The 23,282-nt window shown below is 33.7% G+C and overlaps 1 protein-coding gene across 6 annotated transcripts; it reads left to right on the forward strand.

The window, feature by feature from the left end:
• The first annotated feature begins 4,811 nt into the window (after positions 1–4,811).
• LOC138333959 (uncharacterized) lies at positions 4,812–23,164 on the forward strand. 6 transcript variants are annotated; one of them, XM_069282713.1, is made up of 9 exons: positions 4,812–4,957; positions 7,852–8,764; positions 8,913–9,085; positions 9,581–9,611; positions 10,390–10,484; positions 11,064–16,434; positions 16,579–16,615; positions 16,976–21,993; positions 22,554–23,164. In XM_069282713.1, the coding sequence occupies exons 2-5, from the start codon at positions 8,083–8,085 to the stop codon at positions 10,446–10,448; spliced, it is 945 nt and encodes a 314-aa protein (XP_069138814.1). In that variant the 5' UTR covers positions 4,812–4,957; positions 7,852–8,082; the 3' UTR covers positions 10,449–10,484; positions 11,064–16,434; positions 16,579–16,615; positions 16,976–21,993; positions 22,554–23,164. The 6 variants fall into 6 exon arrangements, with proteins under 6 accessions (XP_069138814.1, XP_069138800.1, XP_069138820.1 ...); XM_069282699.1 differs by lacking the exon at positions 4,812–4,957 and adding an exon at positions 6,250–6,377; XM_069282707.1 differs by lacking the exon at positions 4,812–4,957 and adding an exon at positions 7,461–7,599.
• Positions 23,165–23,282: the final 118 nt, after the last annotated feature.

The following is a 23,282-nucleotide window of genomic DNA, read 5'->3' on the forward strand; positions in this document are numbered from 1 at the left end:
GATTCGACCTAATAATGGTATAACAATAATTCTCTTTTGCATCTCTACATATTTTATTGATTGATAAGAGGTTAACAACTGATTAGGAATAATAGTTGGCTGTTTGGAAACATTTTTGCTGTGTCAAGATAATTATTCTTGATCCGTTGGTACGGCAGTTGCAACACATATATAAATACAATGTATAACTTGTGTCAGTTTATAATACTCAAATATTTATTGGAAAAGAGACTCTGGTATATCTCTCAATACCAAATGAGAATAGTGTGCCTATGGATGACCGGCTAACTCCCACCATTGTATTGAATCATCACAATTTCACCATTTTATATAACGTCGCTGATTGGAATGGGGAATTAATAACTCTATTCAATATAAAATACTTCCTGAATTCAAGTGTCAGCATAATACAGTGGAATGTTTAACCCGGATAGGACTTTGATTATGATACAAATTATGAGTGTTTTATTGTATCATCTTAATCCCAATTCTTTCTGTTGTGCAGTGTCGCCAGTTTTGGCGAGTTTCTTTCGAAGGAAGAAAACCTAATGTTTGTTTTACCCTTTCCTTTTCTTGGTTTTTTTATCATGTCTTTGTCAGATATGCCAGGGAACACTAAACACCCATTACAAATCCCTTTCAGTTTTTAGATCCAATGTATCATTCCAATCATCAGGATAGACGTTGCCCTGGTAGAGCAAGGCTGTGTTCATCCTCGGAAGACATAATTCGTTATTGAGTAGTGCACTATTTTAAGCTTTCTCTGTGTTTGTGTTTGGTATACATATACAGATTAGGTAACATTGTGTGAGGATTTAAAGGCGATGAGATATGAATTCTGTATTATATGTACTGTACATATTGATAAATATGTGCGCTGCTCCATTACATGCAAAGTACATGTATTTATATCTTAGTGTTAGAGATATCTATAATGTATAACATACATGTACTAACTGAAGATACAGATTAAACAAAAGTTACAAAAACTTACAACTTGATATTAATATTGCTTATCTGTTTTAGGTTTGAACGCATATCACTGTGAATGGAGTACACATGGCTTACCTGTATTATGTCGCATCATGGATGTTTCATGTAATTTAAATGGATATTTCGGATTTGCCTAGTATTGGTCTAAGTTAGGATAGGATGTCGGATTTACAGAGTGTTGGTCTAAGTTAGGACAGGATGTCGGATTTGCTTAGTATTGGTGTAAGTTAGGATAGGATGTCGGATTTACAGAGTGTTGGTCTAAGTTAGGATAGGATGTCAGACTTTCAGAGTGTTGGTCTAAGTTAGGATAGGATGTCGGATTAACAGAGTATTGGTCTAAGTTAGGATAGGATGTCGGATTTGCCTAGTATTGGTCTAAGTTAGGATAGGATGTCGGATTTACAGAGTATTGGTCTAAGTTAGGATAGGATGTCGGATTTTCAGAGTATTGGTCTAAGTTAGGATAGGATGTCGGATTTGCCTAGTGTTGGTCTAAGTTAGGATAGGATGTCGGACTTTCAGAGTGTTGGTCTAAGTTAGGATAGGATGTCGGATTTGCCTAGTGTTGGTCTAAGTTAGGATAGGATGTCGGATTTGCTTAGTGTTGGTCTAAGTTAGGATAGGATGTCGGATTTGCTTAGTGTTGGTCTAAGTTAGGATAGGATGTCGGATTTGCAGAGTGTTGGTCTAAGTTAGGATAGGATGTCGGATTTGCAGAGTGTTGGTCTAAGTTAGGATAGGATGTCGGATTTACAGAGTATTGGTCTAAGTTAGGATAGGATGTCGGATTTGCCTAGTATTGGTCTAAGTTAGGATAGGATGGATGTCGGACTTTCAGAGGATAGAGTTGGTCTAAGTTAGGATAGGATGTCGGATTTGTCTAGGATGTTACAGATTGGTCTAAGTTAGGTTAGGAGTGGATTGTTGGTCTAGTAGGGATGTCACAGATTTGTCGACTCAGAATGTCTTAGGATGATGTCGGATTTGCCTAGTGTTGGTCTAAGTTAGGATAGGATTCGATTTGTTTAGGATCGGAGGATGTCAGATGTGATTTTACAGAGTACTGGTCTAAGTTAGGATAGGATGTCGGATTTTCCTAGTTTTGGTCTAAGTTAGGATAGGATGTCGGATTTGCAGAATGTTGGTCTAAGTTAGGATATGATGTCGGATTTTCCTAGTGTTGGTCTAAGTTAGGATAGGATGTCGGATTTGCCTAGTGTTTGTCTAAATTAGGATAGGATGTCGGATTTGCTTAGTGTTGGTGTAAGTTAGGATAGGATGTCGGATTTACAGAGTGTTGGTCTAAGTTAGGATAGGATGTCGGATTTGCCTAGTGTTGGTCTAAGTTAGGATAGGATGTCGGATTTGCCTAGTATTGATCTAAGTTAAGATAGGATATCGGACTTGCAGAGTGTTGGTCTAAGTTAGGATAGGATGTCGGATTTACAGAGTGTTGGTCTAAGTTATGATAGGATGACGGATTTGCCTAGTGTTGGTCTAAGTTAGGATAGGATATCGGACTTGCAGAGTGTTGGTCTAAGTTAGGATAGGATGTCGGATTTGCCTAGTGTTTGTCTAAATTAGGATAGGATGTCGGATTTGCTTAGTGTTGGTGTAAGTTAGGATAGGATGTCGGATTTACAGAGTGTTGGTCTAAGTTAGGATAGGATGTCGGATTTGCCTAGTGTTGGTCTAAGTTAGGATAGGATGTCGGATTTGCCTAGTATTGTTCTAAGTTAAGATAGGATATCGGACTTGCAGAGTGTTGGTCTAAGTTAGGATAGGATGTCGGATTTACAGAGTGTTGGTCTAAGTTATGATAGGATGACGGATTTGCCTAGTGTTGGTCTAAGTTAGGATAGGATGTCGGACTTGCAGAGTGTTGGTCTAAGTTAGGATAGGATGTCGGATTTGCCTAGTATTGGTCTAAGTTAGGATAGGATGTCGGATTTGACTATTGTTGGTCTAAGTTGGGATAGGATTTCGGATTTGCCTAGTGTTGGTCTAAGTTAGGATAGGATGTCGGATTTCCCTAGTTTTGGTCTAATTTAGGATAGGATTTCGGATTTGCCTAGTGTTGGTCTTAGTTAGGATAGGATGTTGGATTTGCCTAGTTTTGTTATAAGTTAGGATAGGATGTCGGATTTGCCTAGTGTTGGTCTAAGTTAGGATAGGATGTCGGATTTGCAGAGTGTTGGTCTAAGTTAGGATAGGATGTCGGATTTACAGAGTGTTGGTCTAAGTTAGGATAGGATGTCGGATTTGCCTAGTGTTGGTCTAAGTTAGGATAGGATATCGGACTTGCAGAGTGTTGGTCTAAGTTAGGATAGGATGTCGGATTTGCCTAGTATTGGTCTAAGTTAGGATAGGATGTCGGATTTGCCTAGTGTTGGTCTAAGTTAGGATAGGATGTCGGATTTGCCTTGTGTTGGTCTAAGTTAGGATAGGATGTCGGATTTTCCTAGTTTTGGTCTAATTTAGGATAGGATTTCGGATTTGCCTAGTGTTGGTCTTAGTTAGGATAGGATGTTGGATTTGCCTAGTGTTGTTCTAAGTTAGGATAGGATGTCGGATTTGCCTAGTGTTGGTCTAAGTTAGGATAGGATGTCGATATTTGCAGAATGTTGATCTAAGTTAGGATAGGATGTCGGATTTGCAGAGTGTTGGTATAAGTTAGGATAGGATGTCGGGTTATTCCGTATGATGGCGGTAAATGATATGATTATAGGCTTAGAGCTAACACTGTATCTAACATGCACGTTTGTTGACACCAGTATTCACATTGAGTACGTTTGACGTTTGCATGAGAATGGCGGTTGTAAACAATATCATGCAAATGTGGTATAGAATGACATCTGAACACAATAAGACTGTTGTTCAGACAAATGTTTTTTTTTGTAATAGTAACTACCACGAAGATCTCGATTGGTATCAATGGTTCTTTTCACTTATGATAATATGATAGGGGTGGCTAAATTATAGCAATTTATTCATTATAACACAATAACTGAACTTATCTTACTTTGATATTATACTTCATTTTCTGTTTAATATATGTTTTACATATAATTGATATTACATTCTAAACTATCACAAAGAAATCTGAAATCATTTATTTATTTCAATGAATATTAAAAGGACATTGCATGTATAAAATTATAAAAATATTTATAAAATGCAGAGTTAAAGTTATATGTGCCGTATTTTTCATACTCAGCTTTTAATATGTTATTCATTACCAGAAATAACCATCATTTTGAGAATTACACTACTTTCAATCCATAGGTTTTTATTTTACAAGCACATATAAGAGCTGAACATGATTTTTGGCAGTATTGCCAAAAATCATGATATTTACATCTATAGTGAATTGAAATGAGTACCTATAGTCAGACCATGAAGCCAAATTGTGGTCTACAATTTCATTTCACATTTTTACAGTGTTGTTAGTAATTGTAAAGTGATATCTACAGGTATGTTTCCATCTAAACATACATAACGCATAAAATACAACAACTTTACAGTATATAATGTATGTGTTGTAGCTAATATTTATAAGGCATCTGAAGTCATTTGAATGACTTTCACAGCTTAATTCATCAAACATTGTTGTTTTCAATAGATTAATGAAGAAAAAATAACATGTCAAAATTTTTGTCCAGTTACGGCACATATAACTTTAATGTATAAAGAACATTCACGGCTGTTCATCGTACACAAAATATATTTTTGTTATAACTATGTTACGGTTGACCAGTTATATAGAAAACGTTACTATATTTAGCACATAATAGGGTACCCAACGAGATAGATAGTATTTCTGTTAAGGCAGATAAAACAGTATCGTTGGTTAACCAGAAATCTCAGCGGTGACTGTTCAGTATTAACAACGGCTAAAAATTAAAAGAAACCTAACAAATCGTGTTCCTGTAGTCAACCGGACATACTAAGTGTCAGTGTGGTGAGTACTCTGTGCTAATATCATATGTAACATATTAACGTTTTTTAACATATATAAAACAGTAGAAACATTGAAATAACATTTGGCATAAAAACTTCTTACAGTATAATCATTATACGAGCATGCATCTGTTATAGCTTAATACGTATCTTTAAGATTTTAGACTAGTGATATTTTGTACGCCTATATATCCCTTCGTATACGTACTTGAACATAACTAATTTGATAAATAGTGTGTATGCATCAAGTCTACCAGGAGGTATAACTGTTGACTAGTAGATTGTGGTGTTCTTTGGTATTTTGGCAAAATACATGTATGCAAAAAAATGTACATATTTCAGTAACAAAATAACCATGCCATTATGTTAACTAGTGTTAATAGCATGTACAAGGAATGCTTGTTTGACCGGATTCAACATTACAGAAGCATACACATCGAATCCTGTTTGACATTATAGTGCAAATTGCGGCCATATGTTATAACTTGCAAATATGGCATATATTGAGACATTCAAATTAATTCCAATGAAAATAGTTTTTTTCTCAAAAATAGTCTTCGTTTCATGTTCATTGTTCCTAAAAGTATAAAATAAACGTATTTGAGATAATTGAAATGCCTTCCTATGTGACAAGATCAAAATGGACTCAATATGCTTTTGCAAAGTCGAATCCGGTCAGAGAGCGCTCCTTGTATGTTCAATAGACACTAGTCAACAAAATGACATGGTTATTTGGTGCCGAACCCCGTGGACTTACTGAACTGAAATGTACAGTTTATTTTACATATTTTGCAAACTTTATAAACAACACAGCGATCTACAAGTAAAATGTATTACCGGAGGTTAGACCTGATGCATGCACACTTCTTATCAACTTAGTTATGTTCAAATATACCTTAGAAGTGATATACATACATTGGTATATAAAATATCACTAGTTTAAACAGGGTCTTAATGCCATGTACTAGAGTAACTTTCCACTAGGTAAAGATATATTTTGCGAATAAGATAAGATAATACAGATGCAATTATTTTCTTTCGGATATATATTCTGTATTAATCAAATAATTAGCAGGTACTTAGTCTTGGAGAGAATTCTAGCCTCGTGGTTTTATGCCATTTTTCTATTGGACGAAAATTCCACTAAAATGTAATTTAAAAACTAATTATTGTAGGACGTTCTTCAGATACGATTAAATTACCAAGCTGTGCTTTTTGTTTTATTTTATTTGAAAATGGTCGTATTAAAATGACATGAGGGGTTGAATCGTAAAACATTCATATTATGGCGGGATATGTAGTTCACTTCCGCATGCAATTTAACCTAGCCATACTTATTCAACGCCACCTCGATAAGTATATCCTGTGTCAACAGAAAAGAGGTCAGTAAGGAAGGAGTAATTGGAAGGCTTAATTTAAAAGTAAGTTGCCTTACAATGCAGTACAAATATATTTTGATAGCGATATATACAGATTAGGAAACTACTCAAAATTAGTGTAATCAAATAGACAGACATAGCGCATTATATATTTGACTACGCAATAGCACATAAGTGAGTCAGGAGCAGTTGATTTTGATATTTTTTACACAAAATTTATTTATAAGCGAAGCTTAAATTATCGTGAAGACCTACTGCTAAGTTATAATGAAGTTATTTTGAGAATAATTGTAAAAAAGGAGGCTTTTGCATTTCATTTCCTCTTCATCTATTTATGGCCTGAAAAATGGCGTGTATCATGTGACCGTTTCTACACATTACCCAATATGATCCTATGTGTACCCAAGTAAACATAAGGTCTAAATACACATTTTCTATTTAAATTTTTATTTTTTTATCTTTATAATTTAGTAATTGTAAAATCATATCCTAAATGGTTTCCATTACTATATTTATAATGCATACTCTATAGCGATTAGAATATTGCGAAATTGTAAATGTTCTGCGTATTGCTGTTCAGTAGAGGTGTATGTAAATATACAGATATATGTACATTATAGGACGTTTTAAGTAAATGTTTTAAAATGGATAACAAAAAAAACATCATATAAGACCTATTTAGAAATTTGGACATTTCTGTGTTCTGTTTTAGTGTCACAGTTTTTAACATTATCTAAAAATAGATTGACAATAGAACAGGAATGTACACGCTCGATTGCGTATTAAAATGACGCCATGTTTGGGTGTGTATATTAATAGATGAATGTTGGGTATACTAATGTTCATAATCGAAATTTAAAAACTATGTTGCATACGTTACTTATTATTTTATCAAATAAATATGTCTAAATTTATTCTTGTTTAATCAGTGTGTGTATCTTTTTAGGACACTTTTGCCATTACAAGATGTTTTCTGTTATATCAACATTTTTAGGAAACTGAATATAAAATACCAATACTTACGGTATCAAATATAAAATCCATGGATTTCTATAATCTTTACTAGAAGATGACTTGTTAATTCCATGTATCCCAACAGATTCCATAAATGAAACAGGAAGTACACCCGTAAGACTATACCGATGACAGTGTCACAAGCCGCTCTGAATAGCTTTACGTAGACTATTATAAATATGCATTGAGCTTTGAAGTGACTACCGAAAAACTACACGCATGATTGAACATCCCTTCAATTATTACTAAGGTAATTTTGTGTTAAAAAGATGGGAAATACGTTTTCAATAAGGAATTGTTTTCCTGCTGTATAAAGCGTCATTTCGACATTTTGATAAAAAGATGTGCCTATTGATGTAATATCGATACCTTTTCTTAGATTTATTCGTATTCGTGTTATGTTAGAACGTTTTGAATTTCTAGACAATTAAAAAATATAAATATGATGGCGTTTTATAGTATTTATACTAATGTTCGTTGCTTTCTATTGTATCTTTTGTAGATGTAAACAAGACACTGGTATGTTACATATTCAAATCACCGATGCACTTCTTCAGTATATATGGTCCTAAATATGAGATTGCCAAAAGGCAAGCCAAAAATATCCCGCTTTCACCTGTGAACGTTGGAAAACACCGAAAGCACATTGCACGAGCTAGCTATGCTTCAGTATTTACAACAACAGACTCTACACTAGCTGTTTGTGTTTCTTCATCAAAATTAACAAAATAAAATGGGTTCCTACTTTTCATTGAAAATGCAAAATGTTCATTATGCTAAACTTGACTTTTATGAAATAGAGCGAAGTATTTCGTTCAGGACTTGGTTTCATCCAAGAATGGTAATGCCCTTGATTAAAAATGGTCTGAAATACGAAGGCATCAACCATCGTGTACGCTGTGTAGGATGTCAGAAATCTACCGACGACTTTGTGTTCGACCATGTGCTTAATGATGCCCACTTCTCAGGATGTGCTTTTCAAAACGGTGGACAGGATCGTAGAAACATATATGTTTCCCAGGAAGCAGAAACGGTCCCTTTACACTACACCATGCCCAGATTAATTGTTCCAGGACTCAATGATAACGATGAAAGCATGATCAGAATGCGGCATGTAAGCGGAGGCTTCAATGGGTGTATCGACGCGTGTCTAAGCATGTGTCCATGTGATACGTGTGTGATCAATTTCCACGAAGACAACGTTCAAGTAATGAACGATACGTCTCCCCCCTTAAACTTGAATCAAACGATTAAATCCAGACAACTGAAGTTGTTGTACATCCAACCTGGAAAGGATGAAAATCCTCAGTTGTCCTCGTTCCAAAGCCGAATATCGTCCTTTCCCCATGACGTTAGCCGCTTCATAAGGAGATCTGTCGCTTTGGCAGGATTCTCGAATGTGGATGTCAATCAAGGTATAGTGTTTTAATGGTTAATATTGTATTCTCATTTATATATTACAGATATTATGAAATTTACTATAAAATATGTTATAACACCAGACGAGTTTTTTTATCAATGAAATATAAGTGATATTTTATGAAAATAACGTTTTATCTTCAGATCGAGGACGGACCTACGTGGTGAAGTGTTTTAGCTGTGGTCTGTCCCTCTGTCTATCTGAGTCAAATATTAGCTGTGGTTATCTCCCTTGGGTTCTCCACGCAGAATTCTTCCCAACTTGTCGTTACTTGCGAATGATGACTGGTGACGACTTCATCCATCGTCGTTTATGGGTAATTATTAACGCTCATCGCCGGTAAATAGTCATTATTAACGTTGATCATCGTTTATATGTAATTATTATTGTTTACTGTTGTTATGAGATATATAAGTAATAAAATAAACTTTATTTATTTTACATCGATTACGAAACAAGTTATATAACTTATGTAAATCACTCTCGATGGCCCGGATGTAAGCGCGCGAGGGATCTTAGTGTGGGAGGAAACCGGAGTGCCCGGGGAAAACCCACGTGATCGGGCAGGTGACCCCTAACCTTTTCACGTCCGTGCCGGGGATCGAACCCCGGCCGGCTAGGTGAAAGGCGAGTGGCTTAACCACTACACCACCCGATCACCCAAGTTAATAAATTTCATCATTAGTTACGGGTACGGGTATCGCCAAAAGCGGACCATTGTTGACTCTAGATATGATCCGAGAACAATCTGTATATTATACAATGTGATTGCTATTGTCATCTGATACATATCTTTTCTGTATCTCTTTAGATAAAGCGGACAAATTTAAACAATCAAATCGGTGAGTATTATTTACATAAATCCGTATTTACCCAAGAGAGTGATATCCGATTATTTGTGATGAGTGATATATATCCTCCTTTGTTATAAAAAACGTATAGATAGTTATTTAAGCATTAAACTATCTTCCTATGGCATCTATATAGACCAAAGATACCATAGAAAGATAATTTAATGCTTATATTTACATTATCAATTCATTTTAGGGTCTCTACATTAACATTGTTTAAGCTAGACCAGGAAAACCGTTTATCAACGACGATTTAATCCACAAGGTGGAACAGCCATTTTGACGGTGATCAGTTAACGTCAACACGTCAACATTAGTGACGTCATAAAGGTCACATTTTGGATGTCAGTTATACCGTCATATACTTATTTTTGCCTTAGTTAGTTTATATAGTAGAAGTGACAAGTGAATGTCAATATATACCTGTGAATGGTAAATATTGTGCATATGCTAATAACATCACAAAATAACTTATAATATCCCTACATCCCTATGATTCTTTATGTAGAACCCTGTCATAGTCATAGTTTAAATTACTACTCGTGGGTATACATTATCGGAAATCTATGCATTCTTACATTATTTAGTGAATTGGCTCATTAGAACATATTTCATTTTTATTTTGATTGTTTATGATATCAATTTGTTGTTTCTATGTTACAATGTGTTATATTCATATAAAAGAGGCTATTGCATAAATACGCCTCTTCTTGTTTTATTCTGACAAAAAAATACTTCCATATATTTAATATAAACTTAATATTCCCAGTCTTGTATCGACAACTGAATGTGGATGATATAGGGGCACGCTTGCTTCGCTGTTGGTAGAATCGACGCATTCCGCAATGGCACAGTAAACAAGAAGTGAGTATTTTTTAATTAACATTAAAGTGAACAGTCGGGCAATGATGGCTAAAGTCGGTAAAAATGGTGTGAATGTATCCAGTATAATTTCTTATGAAATGGAAAAATAAAATCTCTCGTCAAAATCTGTCTGCGTACGAAGAAATTAATTTAAAGTATGGGAATTCTAAAACGTCCTCCCGGCTCACTATGTCCGTGGTTACATTTCCACACAGCCTCGCTTTCAATGCTTTCAAATTTTCTTTACTTTAATGGTCAGAACTGGGAAACTAAGCAGAACTTGACCGTCGTATTAATATGTGAGAACTTTTGGACGGCCAATGAACGCATTTAGACTGGTTTTCTTTGTCCGACTATTCACTTTAAACATACAATAATTATGGTCGTACATGTAATTCCTATCATCAGTTTAGAGGCACTCCAGTTATGATTGCCGTGTTATGATATATATGCGATCCAGACCCAAGTAAGTGTTACATTGATATCATCATATTGTATTGAAGGACAATGTCACCGGAAATTTTCAGTATATCTCTTCCATTTACACAGATTTACATTTTGTGTTTGTCGTTATCTCAGGTCGGACGTGTGGGGTGAGGCAAGGGAAGTGATTTGGAACAGACATATTTGTAAGCACTGTTGGAGCTTTGAGAGGAACTCGAATAACAATTTTTATTGGTGCTCTGCATACAGTGTATTAGGACAGGAACACCTCTTCCCATTTATGACACCTATTTCTGTTGTGCTATTGATATTAGTATTCACTACTGAAATAGAAATATTATAAAATGACATCTGTTGATGCTAAATTTTATTCAGAAGAGGATACTGTTTTTCGATATTCCAGAGGAAGTGTAATATTGATACAGACAAGACTTCATTAAGAGTGAGAATAATTCACTATCTCAAGTAGATGAAGCTATAGACAGCAGTCTATGAATTAATTGTGCTATAGGACGTGCATCTTACACCATTTGCTTTACATATGGTATAGCATTAATTTTGTTGGACATGACATTACTTAAAGACAACATTTATACGGATTTATGGAAAACTTTGGATAAGATATGGAATTATTGTTAGCCAGAAGTTAAAACTTTGTTCTGGAAACAGCGCTGTGAGTTCGTCTCTTATTTTCGGTGAAAATTGGTGAAGCCATTTTGTGATATCGCACCTTGAATGCTGTATACCATATTGGTATACATTATTATTATGGAAATTGTATGGCTACGTCCCTCGTATAGCAGTTAAGCCATCTTTACTGAATATTATTTTATGATTATATTTATTGTAAATCAACACGGCGATAACGAAGAATGAAATGACTTCTATATCAATGGCGTGTAATACCAATGCCATGAACATACAATCCATCCCAAACACTATATTTCTTGAAGGAAACCATCAGTTAGATTTTATAAAAAAAATAATTAAAAGTGATTTTGGGTCGGCGAGATAATGCTGTGTGAGATATTTGTAATTGGATTATTTTGTCATACACGATGTCGATTTTTTTTTTTTCGTGATTTGTATCCCATGGTAAAACTTAATTGTTTCGTTTCATGATAAACGGTGTCCACAAAACGTATATATTTAGAGACACATATTAGTGTTAGAAATGTTTTTGTTTTTAAATCAACTTCGTTTTACGTTTGATTATATTTAGCACATATCGTGGGGGTACAACTCTGTAATACGTAATCACTACAAATTAGGTACAGAGTAAGTTTGGGCTTTTACAGCTTTATCTGCTAAAAAAATAATAATCATAGAAAGTTATTCGAGATGTAAAAACATGTAAGTATGCTTTATAATACTGTCCATAAATTAAACAACTTTCTTTTGGATGGTGTTTATTTTTGCAAATGTTTATCTCTTTGAAATTTAAACTAACCCCAGTTATATTTAATTCACAAAGTGAATTTGATCTAAACTGTTTTGAAACGGAAAATTCAAAACTTAGTAGCCTCGAATGAAAGTTGGTGTGCTGTATAAAAGCTTTCTTCAATATTACTTCTATCGGGTTTTTATGCATCTACATTTTCATTGAGGTGGTGGTATTCGTAAAAAATTAAATACGTAGATAGCGTAATCCATTGTACGTACTGATGTATTAGTGTATTTACGGTGGCAGTGATCATCATATATAGATGACTGGCACATTTTTCCTGCGTACATGTGAAAGGTAACCGTGTACAGAAATAAGATAATGTGTGCTTTATTTTGACTTTTTTAGTTGAATTTAAAGCTTCAATTGGTATAGAACTGAATCAGCTATTTGAAGACATCTTATAAACGCATGCCTAGAGAAACATTACTGCCAGTCATAGAAAATGATACGTCTAAAGTAGTCCCAGACTAATGGTATGACGTCAAGAACGGTGGGTTAACAGTGAGTTAAATGCTACTTTTTCAGATAGGGGAATGTATTGCAGATCATCATTAATCGATGCGTATTAATTTGTTTACTAAAGTTTGTTATCACCAATAAATAATATACTGCTTGCAAACTGTTTCGTGTTTTATATAGACTACTATACTTAAATGTGAATTGTATATCGGTTTGCAAAACATCAGATGAATTCCGGATATAGCACTACCAATACAGGTTTTGATTTCAAATATATGTAATTTTCAAGTAATAAAGCATGTTGTTATGGGAATAAAATAGATATAGCAAAGGAAACACAATCAGGAATTATATTTTAACATAGAATGATTCATACAGTAAACACATTCAAACATTTCACAACTTAAAGAAAATCAGCTTAGGAATTTGCTTGTTGATCATACATTGACAGATCTGTGGATATTAATTACATACTTCAACTTTCAATACTATAACGAACTATATAAATAGAGGTTCCCCAACAAATGACTGTTGTTTATCATGTTTATCAGACTGGAGTTAGTTAATTTTCTTTTGAAAATTTTAAAATTAACTAACGAGAGTTTATATAAACATGATAAACAACAGTCACGCGTTGGGGAACTTATTTATTCCATAACTTTAATTCTACATTTATACCGTTGTGACCATTTTCTCGTCTTTATTCAGGGAAACTAACCACCATACAATGTGTAATGATATCTTTCCGCCATAAGATATAGTGCCCTAATAGTGAAGTAATATTCTATTATTTAATACTTTGAATAAGCATTTACCTGTTATACAGTAAATACAATGCTATTTTTAAGAAAATATGCTATGAAAAGTAGTTTGAAGTTGAAAGCCAATCGGAATCAAGATATCTTGGCATTGACCAATCAGAGGCGCCGTAGGTGTTTACACACTGGAATGTGTAAACATAAATGATAACCAACTGCTATGACATTTATCACATAATGTAGTTTTCTCATTGTGAAACATGCATAGTTATGGGAGAATTAGGTATATCAACACATTTAGACACCGCTGCCCCAATTATGATGAAAAACAATTCAAAAGCTTCAAACATTTTATTGGTGTAGAATCGACCAAGGTAAGTAATTACCGTTTGATACAGCCAAAGCGTTAGCTTTTCCTCTTCGGATATAGCTTATAAATATTAAACTGAAAAGGATTAACATGATATATATATCAGGATTTTCTAGTATTTTCAAGACCAAATGATCCGAAAGAGTGAACGTCCTTAATTGTTTCAAAAAAATCCTACCATACAGATCTAAAGCATAAGGCAAAACAAGAACCACTAAGTTTCGTTAAGTAAACAAAAATTGAATATTTCAGACTGAAATTACAGAAATGCAATGCTGATTTGTCATCATTGATTAGATATGCGTCAATATCTGTATGCATTGTGTTATGGATGTACTCCTCTGAGAAGTCAAAATTTTCTTGTATTAAACTTTTTTTCTCATATAGATTTTTGGAAAAAGGAGTTCATACCATAAAAGAAAATTGAAGAAAAAACATATGTCCGTGTGCTCGTTTTTGAGCTATTGTCACTCAAAGATACCTAGTTGACAAAATCTTGGATTTTATGGGAATTATACCGTTATGACCATACACACAAGAGATTAAAGCCATAATTTCCTAATGAGGTGTTTGATATGTATGGATGTTTGTAGAAATTATTTCCTAGTTCTCTTCTTTAAAAATATGCCAGTTTTGATTAATAAGACTAATATTTTTTCTCAGAATAACAACATATGCTACCCCTACCCCTTAATTTTGAGCTACAAAATGCACCATTTTCAGCTTATTTTGCCAAATTTAACCCTTTATAGAAAAAGTTCTGGTATTAAACTTTTGTTAATATTTTGCATATCAATAGGGAAAGGGTTGTTCTTTCTAAATCAAGAAGAAAAATGGGGGGTCCGTGTGCTTACTTTTTTTCCCCATTTGAATATTTGTTATTTTTCAGTATTTTAGAGTAAAAAATAAAAGTGCTCAAATTACCATTAAATGTAAAAATAAAGTCACAGAAGTGTATCATTTCACACATTAATGCTCAATATTTTAATTACGACGAAACTAGTAAAGATTTGCAACAAAAATTAGCTCAATACAGCTAAAAATGCTGGCGCAGTGATGATTTAAGTAAAAACAATTTCAGTAAAAAATGATAAAACTGTGGCTCTACTTCAAGCGAAAAAAGACACAATTTCAAAATGGCCGCCAAATGGCCCATTTCTTAAAATCCCTGCATAAAAAAATATACTAAAAATAGAAATGTAATTTTTTGACCAAATTTGCAACTGGCAACTTGCTACAGATATAAATAAGTTGTATTTGAAAATCTAAGAATTTCTTTGATCTATGTCGAAACGAGACTTCAACGAGACTGAAACCTCAGAAGAATTCATCCTTAAATAGGAACAAATGATGTCGCTTTAAGGGTGTTTTAATGACAGATATAAGATACTTTCTTACAGAGTCTAAGGCTTAACTCAAATCCGCAGTTAAGCGTTGTCAAAGGAAAAATTTGGACGCAAAATAATAGAAAAAAAATATTCTCTCAAATTTAGTGGCATTTTACTGCTATGGTTGGAACAACATGTAGATTTGATGTTATCTACCAGCTGAGCAGTGTTAATGCGTGATCAAAGTTTTTCTTTCCAAATCTGAGCATTATGCGCTTTATAGTATACATGTACCTATTATCGAGGTCATATTTTAAGAGTGTCATGGAATTTGGATGATCGTTATTTCAAATTATATCGCCATGCCTACACTAATCAAACAAACATCTCACTTGCTGTATTACTGGTAAGTATTACTTAAGTAGGAGAAGATGATCGTTAATTGTAGCCATACTTTCACGTCTCACAGACCATATAACTGTGATACTGTTTAACTAATTATACAACTGTAAACACATATTTAGACAAGTGTTTCTACTCATTGTCAGCTGAACAATAAAATGATCCAATTAGAAGTGGATACCCCTTGTTTGACCGTGTGTCATTTTATTTACATACTATACATTTTTGTTAATTGATTTGATGCATTTTAGTTCATTATCATACACTTGTGAAGATACAAATGGATATTGATTTCCGATTAAATGAAACGTCTTTGTCAATAACATGGTCAATAGACCTTACAATTTGTCAAACATATAAGTAAGGACAATCTACCGAAATTAAGCCTATAACGTCTAGATAAAACATGGCACATTCTATCGCCTCTCCCTGTTTGAGGACAATATGTTGTGTTCTCCCACTTGTCGTGTATGTAACCTGCGGAGTTATAGATGGTGACTTTTGGAGGTGTGGTAATGACACATATTGGGACTTTTCACACGTCCAGACCAGATTATCTTCATCTGTCATGAGCTGTGCATTATGGTGCGCGGCCGACACAGCTTGCATTGGACTTAATGTGTGTGCGTTAAATGGCGAACCGGTATTTAGTTGTACCACTTTCTCCGAGAATATTTCTGCAGTATTCTCATGTGATTCTCCTTTAATGAGCACGGTCAACAACTGTACAGTCTCCAAAAAGGTGAAACATTACTTTTATTCTTAATCTCTCTTTTTTAATTAAACTGGACCATGGTGTTATCAACATGTTTTATCTATATATATTATTTATCTTTGTATTTATTCCTGATGTTATACACATTTACTTTCACTTTGAATGTTCCAGGGCAACGACAATCTGACAAGTGATGGTTACGTTACAGGTATGTTTTACTGAAATCACCATTCTTATTATTGAACTGTCATCATTATCAATTAGTTTCAACATACTGTATAACATGTAATATTTGCATGTACTTTCTTGGTTTGGAGTTTAAATATTTCGTAAAATTATTTAAAAACATAATTTGTTGTTTTTATATTCAAGATCTCATAGCTACCATGAAAACAACAAGGTTTCTACACAACAAACATATAATTAAATACAGTATTATATCAATAAAATTGAAAATGAAGTTTTGGAAATCTGGCATCTTTCAGCCTCCCGATCATTATGTTTCCAAATTATCACAATTATTCTATAATTTATGATGTAATATACAAAATCATGTCCTTTTCTTCAGTGACGCAAGAATCGTGTTCATCAAGCTACGGGAAGGTTTTCGAAACAACACACGACGGAGATATTTTATACGGAAATAAATCTGAGCTGATAGAAAAAGTCAGAAACGGCGTAGAAGTAAAAATACTTCTCTGGAATCTCAACTCAAAAGATCAGTTATTCAGCATCAGTCACATCGAAGTGAACAACCAGGAAGTATGTGCTCAGTCGGTCTTCAGTACAGTCCAAGGCATATTCTTTAGCTACCAGATACTGTTAATCTGCTCATCGGGGTATGTTCAAGAGCAGAGATGGATAGTAGGCTTGGGTTCGAAAGAACGTGATTTCACAGCTTTTGTAACCTCGACTTGGTTTGCAGGAGGAAAGTGCCGAACACCTGTTACCATGTTACACGACATTTCGTCTGCTCTTCATAGTGGTCAAGACTTCATGGTTCTTGTAGAAAACAGTCGTTTGCCATTGAATGTGTTGAACGATTTAGGAACTGATATAGTCGCCCAGTTTCCTTGGTCTGTCCCCTTGATACCTTCGGTAGCCAATAAGTACACTTCAAATATCGATGGAGACTGTATATGGCAAAGTCACGTTTTGGATTTTTCCGGGTCTCACTACATAACGAATTGGAAAAGTGGAAACGGTGACCATATTTCAACAGTCAAATCAAACGATCAGGTGACATGGATGTTAGATACTGACTGGATCCTCGTTTACGAAAACTCGGATTCCGGTAACACCTTATACGGTTCCCTATCTGACCTACGTCACTTCGTGGATAACGCTGGACACCGGGTCAGAATTGTTTTCAACACATTTTCCGCTGAAACTGATTCCCTTTATATTCAGAATGATATTATTTCGGCTATTATAGAAAGTTTCACTGAACCACCCCATCTTTTGCATAGAGTCATCATTGTAGTCTCCACTACCGGCACAGTTCAAGAGTTCATTTATGGGCTTGTTAGTACGAATATCACACAGAACACTACAACCACAACAGGAACTAAATGGTATATAGACAAAATGGAATGGAGTGAACTGTTAAGCGTTCACAAAGGAGTTGTAGAGCTCAGTGTCGCCACCCTTCTTGAGGATGCAATGTACTCTGGAAAGGCCTTTCGAACTGTTTACTGTACTGCTAATGGGAACGTATCATTGTCTGGCGTTAGTGTGACACTCCCAGTGTCAGGCTCCAAATGTATGACCTTAATTGTCAAGCAACATCTTTATTTTACAACACAGACAGGACAACTTGCTCCCTCTGTTCCTGTCGGTAACGTTTTCCTTCAGTTTCTTAGCAGCGGTTCTGTGAAGGTTAATATATATGATAATGATGCAAATGTACCTCGTTTCAGTCAGCATCTGAAGTCAGAATCTTTCCGCTGGTTTGTAGGTGATGTTTGGCAAAATGGTTAAAGTTTTATATTTATACGAAATAATATTTATATATAAATCTAAATAATAACATTTTTTTTTTCCAAAAAAATTTTTTTTTATTCCATAGACATATAAATAACATTATGTCCTTTCACAGAAGGACTTGCACACAAGTTTCCATATTTAAATAGATTATTCTAATCTTGAACACAAACTTTCACCGCTTTCACATTATTTACAGATATATTCATCATTTATTCATAATTACCTCTCAATCATTCATATCCATTCAAAATAAATTGATATTTGTAATTTCAAACAATTAATTTACATTGTACTTTCTTTCTTTTTTTTACATTTTTAAATTTAACTTCTAATCAATCCATAATATTAGTTTTAAGGATTATGATGAACACAAAAAAGTATAAAATTGATATCAACAACAAGGGGAGCTAACTCTCACATATATACTTGAGTGATAAAAGAGTAATTATAAATACATGTAGTTCTAACGTCACAGTTTTTGTAATAAACTTCGGTATTTTGAAACTCTCAATTCCTTTTTCCCATTTTGTTTGATTTTTATGTATAATGACAGATTATCTTTAAGTAATTCTTTTAAAATTTGAAATGCTGATGTAGGAGAAAATAATTTGTTTTGGTATTTTTTTATATTCCTGATGTATATCGCATTTTTCAATGAATTATCAGTGCAGTCACCGAGCATCATTTTCTCCTCATCAATATTCCATGTCATATTTACAGTGTCAAAACTTTCATTATTGTAAAGATTAGCATGTATTATGTCTAACAATTGTGTTGTGAATAAACAGTTAAAAAACAAATGGGTTAAAGTCTCATTTTCAGTATTACACATATGACATAGTCCATCGGATCTTTTCTTTCCATCTGATTGACCTTCCCATCCCATATGTAGTCCCATATGATTTTGTTTATTTCCTGTACATACTTTTCAGGAATGCCTCTTGCTTCTATCTCAAATCCTAATAAGGATATAATATAAGATTTGATGATTAGTGTTTTCCCTTTAAAAGTGAGATTTCTTGTTTTCCATACTTGTAGACAACTCTTAATCTTCTGGATTTTTTCTCTCCATATCTTATCGTTATTTATCACATGTCCGTGAAAGACGCCTAATGTTTTTACAGCAGTTTTTGACCATTTTATTTTTTTGAATATCGGTTCTTTGTTTTTCCATGGTCCTAGGTAGATACCTTCTGTTTTATTATAATTTATTTTTGCACCTGATGCATCTTCATATATCTTTAGTAGTTTAAATGTTTGTTCTATAGATTTTTCTGTTTTATTCATAAGCTGTGTATCGTCCGCAAACATATTTAATTTGGTTTCAATATTATCTGATCCTGGTAGCTGTATTCCTTTTATTTCTTATCAGATCTGATAGCACATGCTAGTGGCTCTGCCTGTATAATATAGAGTAATGGTGCCATTGGGCAGCCTTGACGGGTATATTATAACATTAACAAATATATCGTTATCTTTTTATGTTTACATGAATAGTAAATTGATAAAGGGGGAGTTACTCCATCTGCCCTCTTGTCGTATTTATTAATTTATTATGTTAGTCTGCAAAAGAATTACGGAAGATAACTCTGTCAACCTTATGTAAAAATGCATACATGTATCATTTGTGATATTTATATTATGTCATATTTGTGATATTTATATTATGTCATATTTGTGATATTTATATTATGTCATATTTGTGATATTTATATTATGTCATATTTGTGATATTTATATTATGTCATATTTGTGATATTTATATTATGTCATATTTGTGATATTTATATTATGTCATATTTGTGATATTTATATTATGTCATATTTGTGATATTAATTAATCAATCGATTTATTTTCTAACTTCAAAGGAGATGTGAAGTGTGTATTTAAAGTTGCTGTACATGTATAACCCTTAATTAAAAAATACACATAGATGGATCAGCTCGGTAGAACGTGCGTGTCATTTGCACTGAAAAAGTAAATTGAAGGGAAGTGACTCTGACCGATCATAATTTGCTGACCGTACTGCGTCTATTCGATCCCAGATCTGGTCAGTTTGGCAAAATAAAGATGTTTCAATTTTAAAACTGCTCACATTGCTTGGTGCCAAGATGAAATGTACAGAATTTATTTTGTTATATCATCTTTTAAAAATACAGTTCCCTTTTACGGTACCCTATTTTGTAACGTCAGAAGAACATTGTCAAGAATTAGAAACTAATTTATCGATATCCATTACTTAATGGACTTACTAAATCTAAACGACATTGACTGTGCTTCAGGTTGTCGGTCTGGGTCTCCGTTAATATCTATACGATTCTATCTGTAACGTGTTTTTATTTTTGATTAGTTCATGTCTATTGTTTTGTTTTTACTTTGAGTACATTTTGGCACGCCATGGTAGTGAACTTTTAAACAAGGTAACACTGAAGCGATGACATATTAGGAAACCATTATCTTATATTCCACGAACATAAGTAAAAGTTTATTGATCATCCTGTGACCTGGACGAATACAGAAAGAGAAAACATGCTGGAATCGAAACCGATTACTACGGTGGCTGATTTGTACCACTTCGTCTTTTCGTCTTTTCCCCCCGAAAAGAAGGCGAAAATCAAATATCTTAATTCTTGCATTTTCGTCTTTTCAGGTCGAAAAGACGAAACAAATTAACAAACTTTAATTTCGTCTTTTCGACCGAAATGACGAAAGGACAAAAACTTTAAACACGAAAAAACGAAACTGATGCACGTGACTACGACTACATACCTTTCCAGCGAGGTGTTGATTAACTTACCGGACAGGTGCAGAATTGTCACGCGGTTTATGACAGGTTCATATTCGGACATTTGTGATATTATTTATTTGTTTTAATCTATTCGAACATACTTAATTTTCTAAGTTTAGAAGTAAATTACAAAGATTCATTTTAAATATTTTAGCCGTTTCTTTATAGTGATATATCGTTACACATAAAATATGAGAAAAGCTGATATATTGATCCAAAATCCTAAATAGGTTTGGAAGATGATAAACACTTTGAAAGTTTTCCTAATTCCATTTCCTGATCTTTGCGCCTTGTAGTATATGTCCGAGAGTCTACTGACCTACTGCGGGTATCCACAATTAAGGCTGCTTTTGTCTGCCTCTTCAAGAGTTTACTTTCTCTGTCTAATACCTCGGAGTTTTCCCAGTTGATCACACAGTTTTTTTCTGTGTTTCGTGATATAACAACCGCTTTTTAGACTCCAGTGCGTTTTTACTATATATTGACACCGTGTTTAACGACCACCTGTCTATTTTTTTCATTTTTCAAATGAGACCAACATTTGTGTATTTTTTATTTATCTAATAAAGTTACAGTAGACTACCACCACAGAAGAGTCTGACGACCCAATGTTAAAACTACGTTATGAATACCCAACACTAGTCACATAAAAGAACAATAGTATGACACATTTTGCCAATTATATATAAATATATTTTGTCTTGTGAAAATCTGAAATCCTCATTGTATGGGCCTCAAGAGGCAAAGCACTACACTAATACACGTATCTACATCAACTTTACAAACGTGGACTGCTAATCGGATTTTTCTGGTGAGTTTAACTCAATAATTGCCGTTGAATATTGGCAGCTCAAAAGTAATATATACACAGAATGTCACATATTTCTCATTGATATGTTACAAATTCAAATTTTATTATTTGTTTACTTCGTTATATCTTATTAAGCACTGTAATTTTGACAACAAAAGTGTTTGTGTTTTAACACGCGCTTTTAAGGCAATTGACATTTAGTTGCTTTAGTAATCACAACAACAAAATGAAAGTTTTACCGGCATGTGTTCTAAACATTCATACTCAACCCATCTCGTCTTAGATGTTTTAATTTTGCTCGCCAAGGCTCACACAAATAGACACATCTAAGGCTCGTTTTATAAAATATCAAATGGAATGAGCACTCATTTAAGACCCAATATATGTTATTGTATATCTGATAATTATTCAACAGTTTCTCACTATTTTTTTCAAAGAGACAATTTCATTATTACATCAATGTCGTCCCTACTACATGCATTGCTTTTTTAAATTACTTTTATAGTTCGAAATTCATACCACTAATTAAAATTAACGGTTTATTTTTTTTCTTTCTCCAGGCAATACAGTTTTGCTAGCTTGATAACGCAGAAAGTATGAATCGTTTCTAAGAAACAGTCCCTAGGACAGCTTTCCCAGGTCAACAACTGTGCATCATGTTGTCATCTTGGGTCTCAGTTTGTAAACTGGTTTTATTATGATGCAGCAAAGGTTTGGAGTACAATGTACTTGAGCGACAGTAAGGAGACCGTTCGCCATCTGGACGGGACTGGAGAAGTTAGGACAATACATACATATCATCACCATGGACATGTAAAATAAACATTGATATATATTCTCCTTTGGTAGATTATTCTCGATTCATTCGTAGGTAGACAATATCACCAGCAGACTGATGAGACAAATCAACGTTTGGGCAAACTTGTAATGTCAAAAGGAATGTATATAATCCTTATTTAATTTCTTTTCAAGAATGGGCATTGATAAAAGAACCATATTTTTGAGAAACCTGAAAATTGAAAGAGGTGTTTAATCATGTTCGAAAATTCCTTGAAAAACAGTTTATAAAAGATGAATGAATATTTTATTTTACAAATTTAACGTTTACTGTTGGATGAGAAAATATAATCTTACTACACATGAAACCGATATTAAATATCATCAGTAATCAGTTCATTGTTGTTGTTTGTAATACATCTTGAGACTTTCAATATATCAATCAAACGGTATTTATTACATCTATTTTTACAAATACCAACATATTTCACTTTTCTTCCGCAAATTTTAAA

This window comes from Argopecten irradians, chromosome 1 (assembly GCF_041381155.1).
Source record: "Argopecten irradians isolate NY chromosome 1, Ai_NY, whole genome shotgun sequence".
Classification (NCBI taxonomy): domain Eukaryota; kingdom Metazoa; phylum Mollusca; class Bivalvia; order Pectinida; family Pectinidae; genus Argopecten; species Argopecten irradians.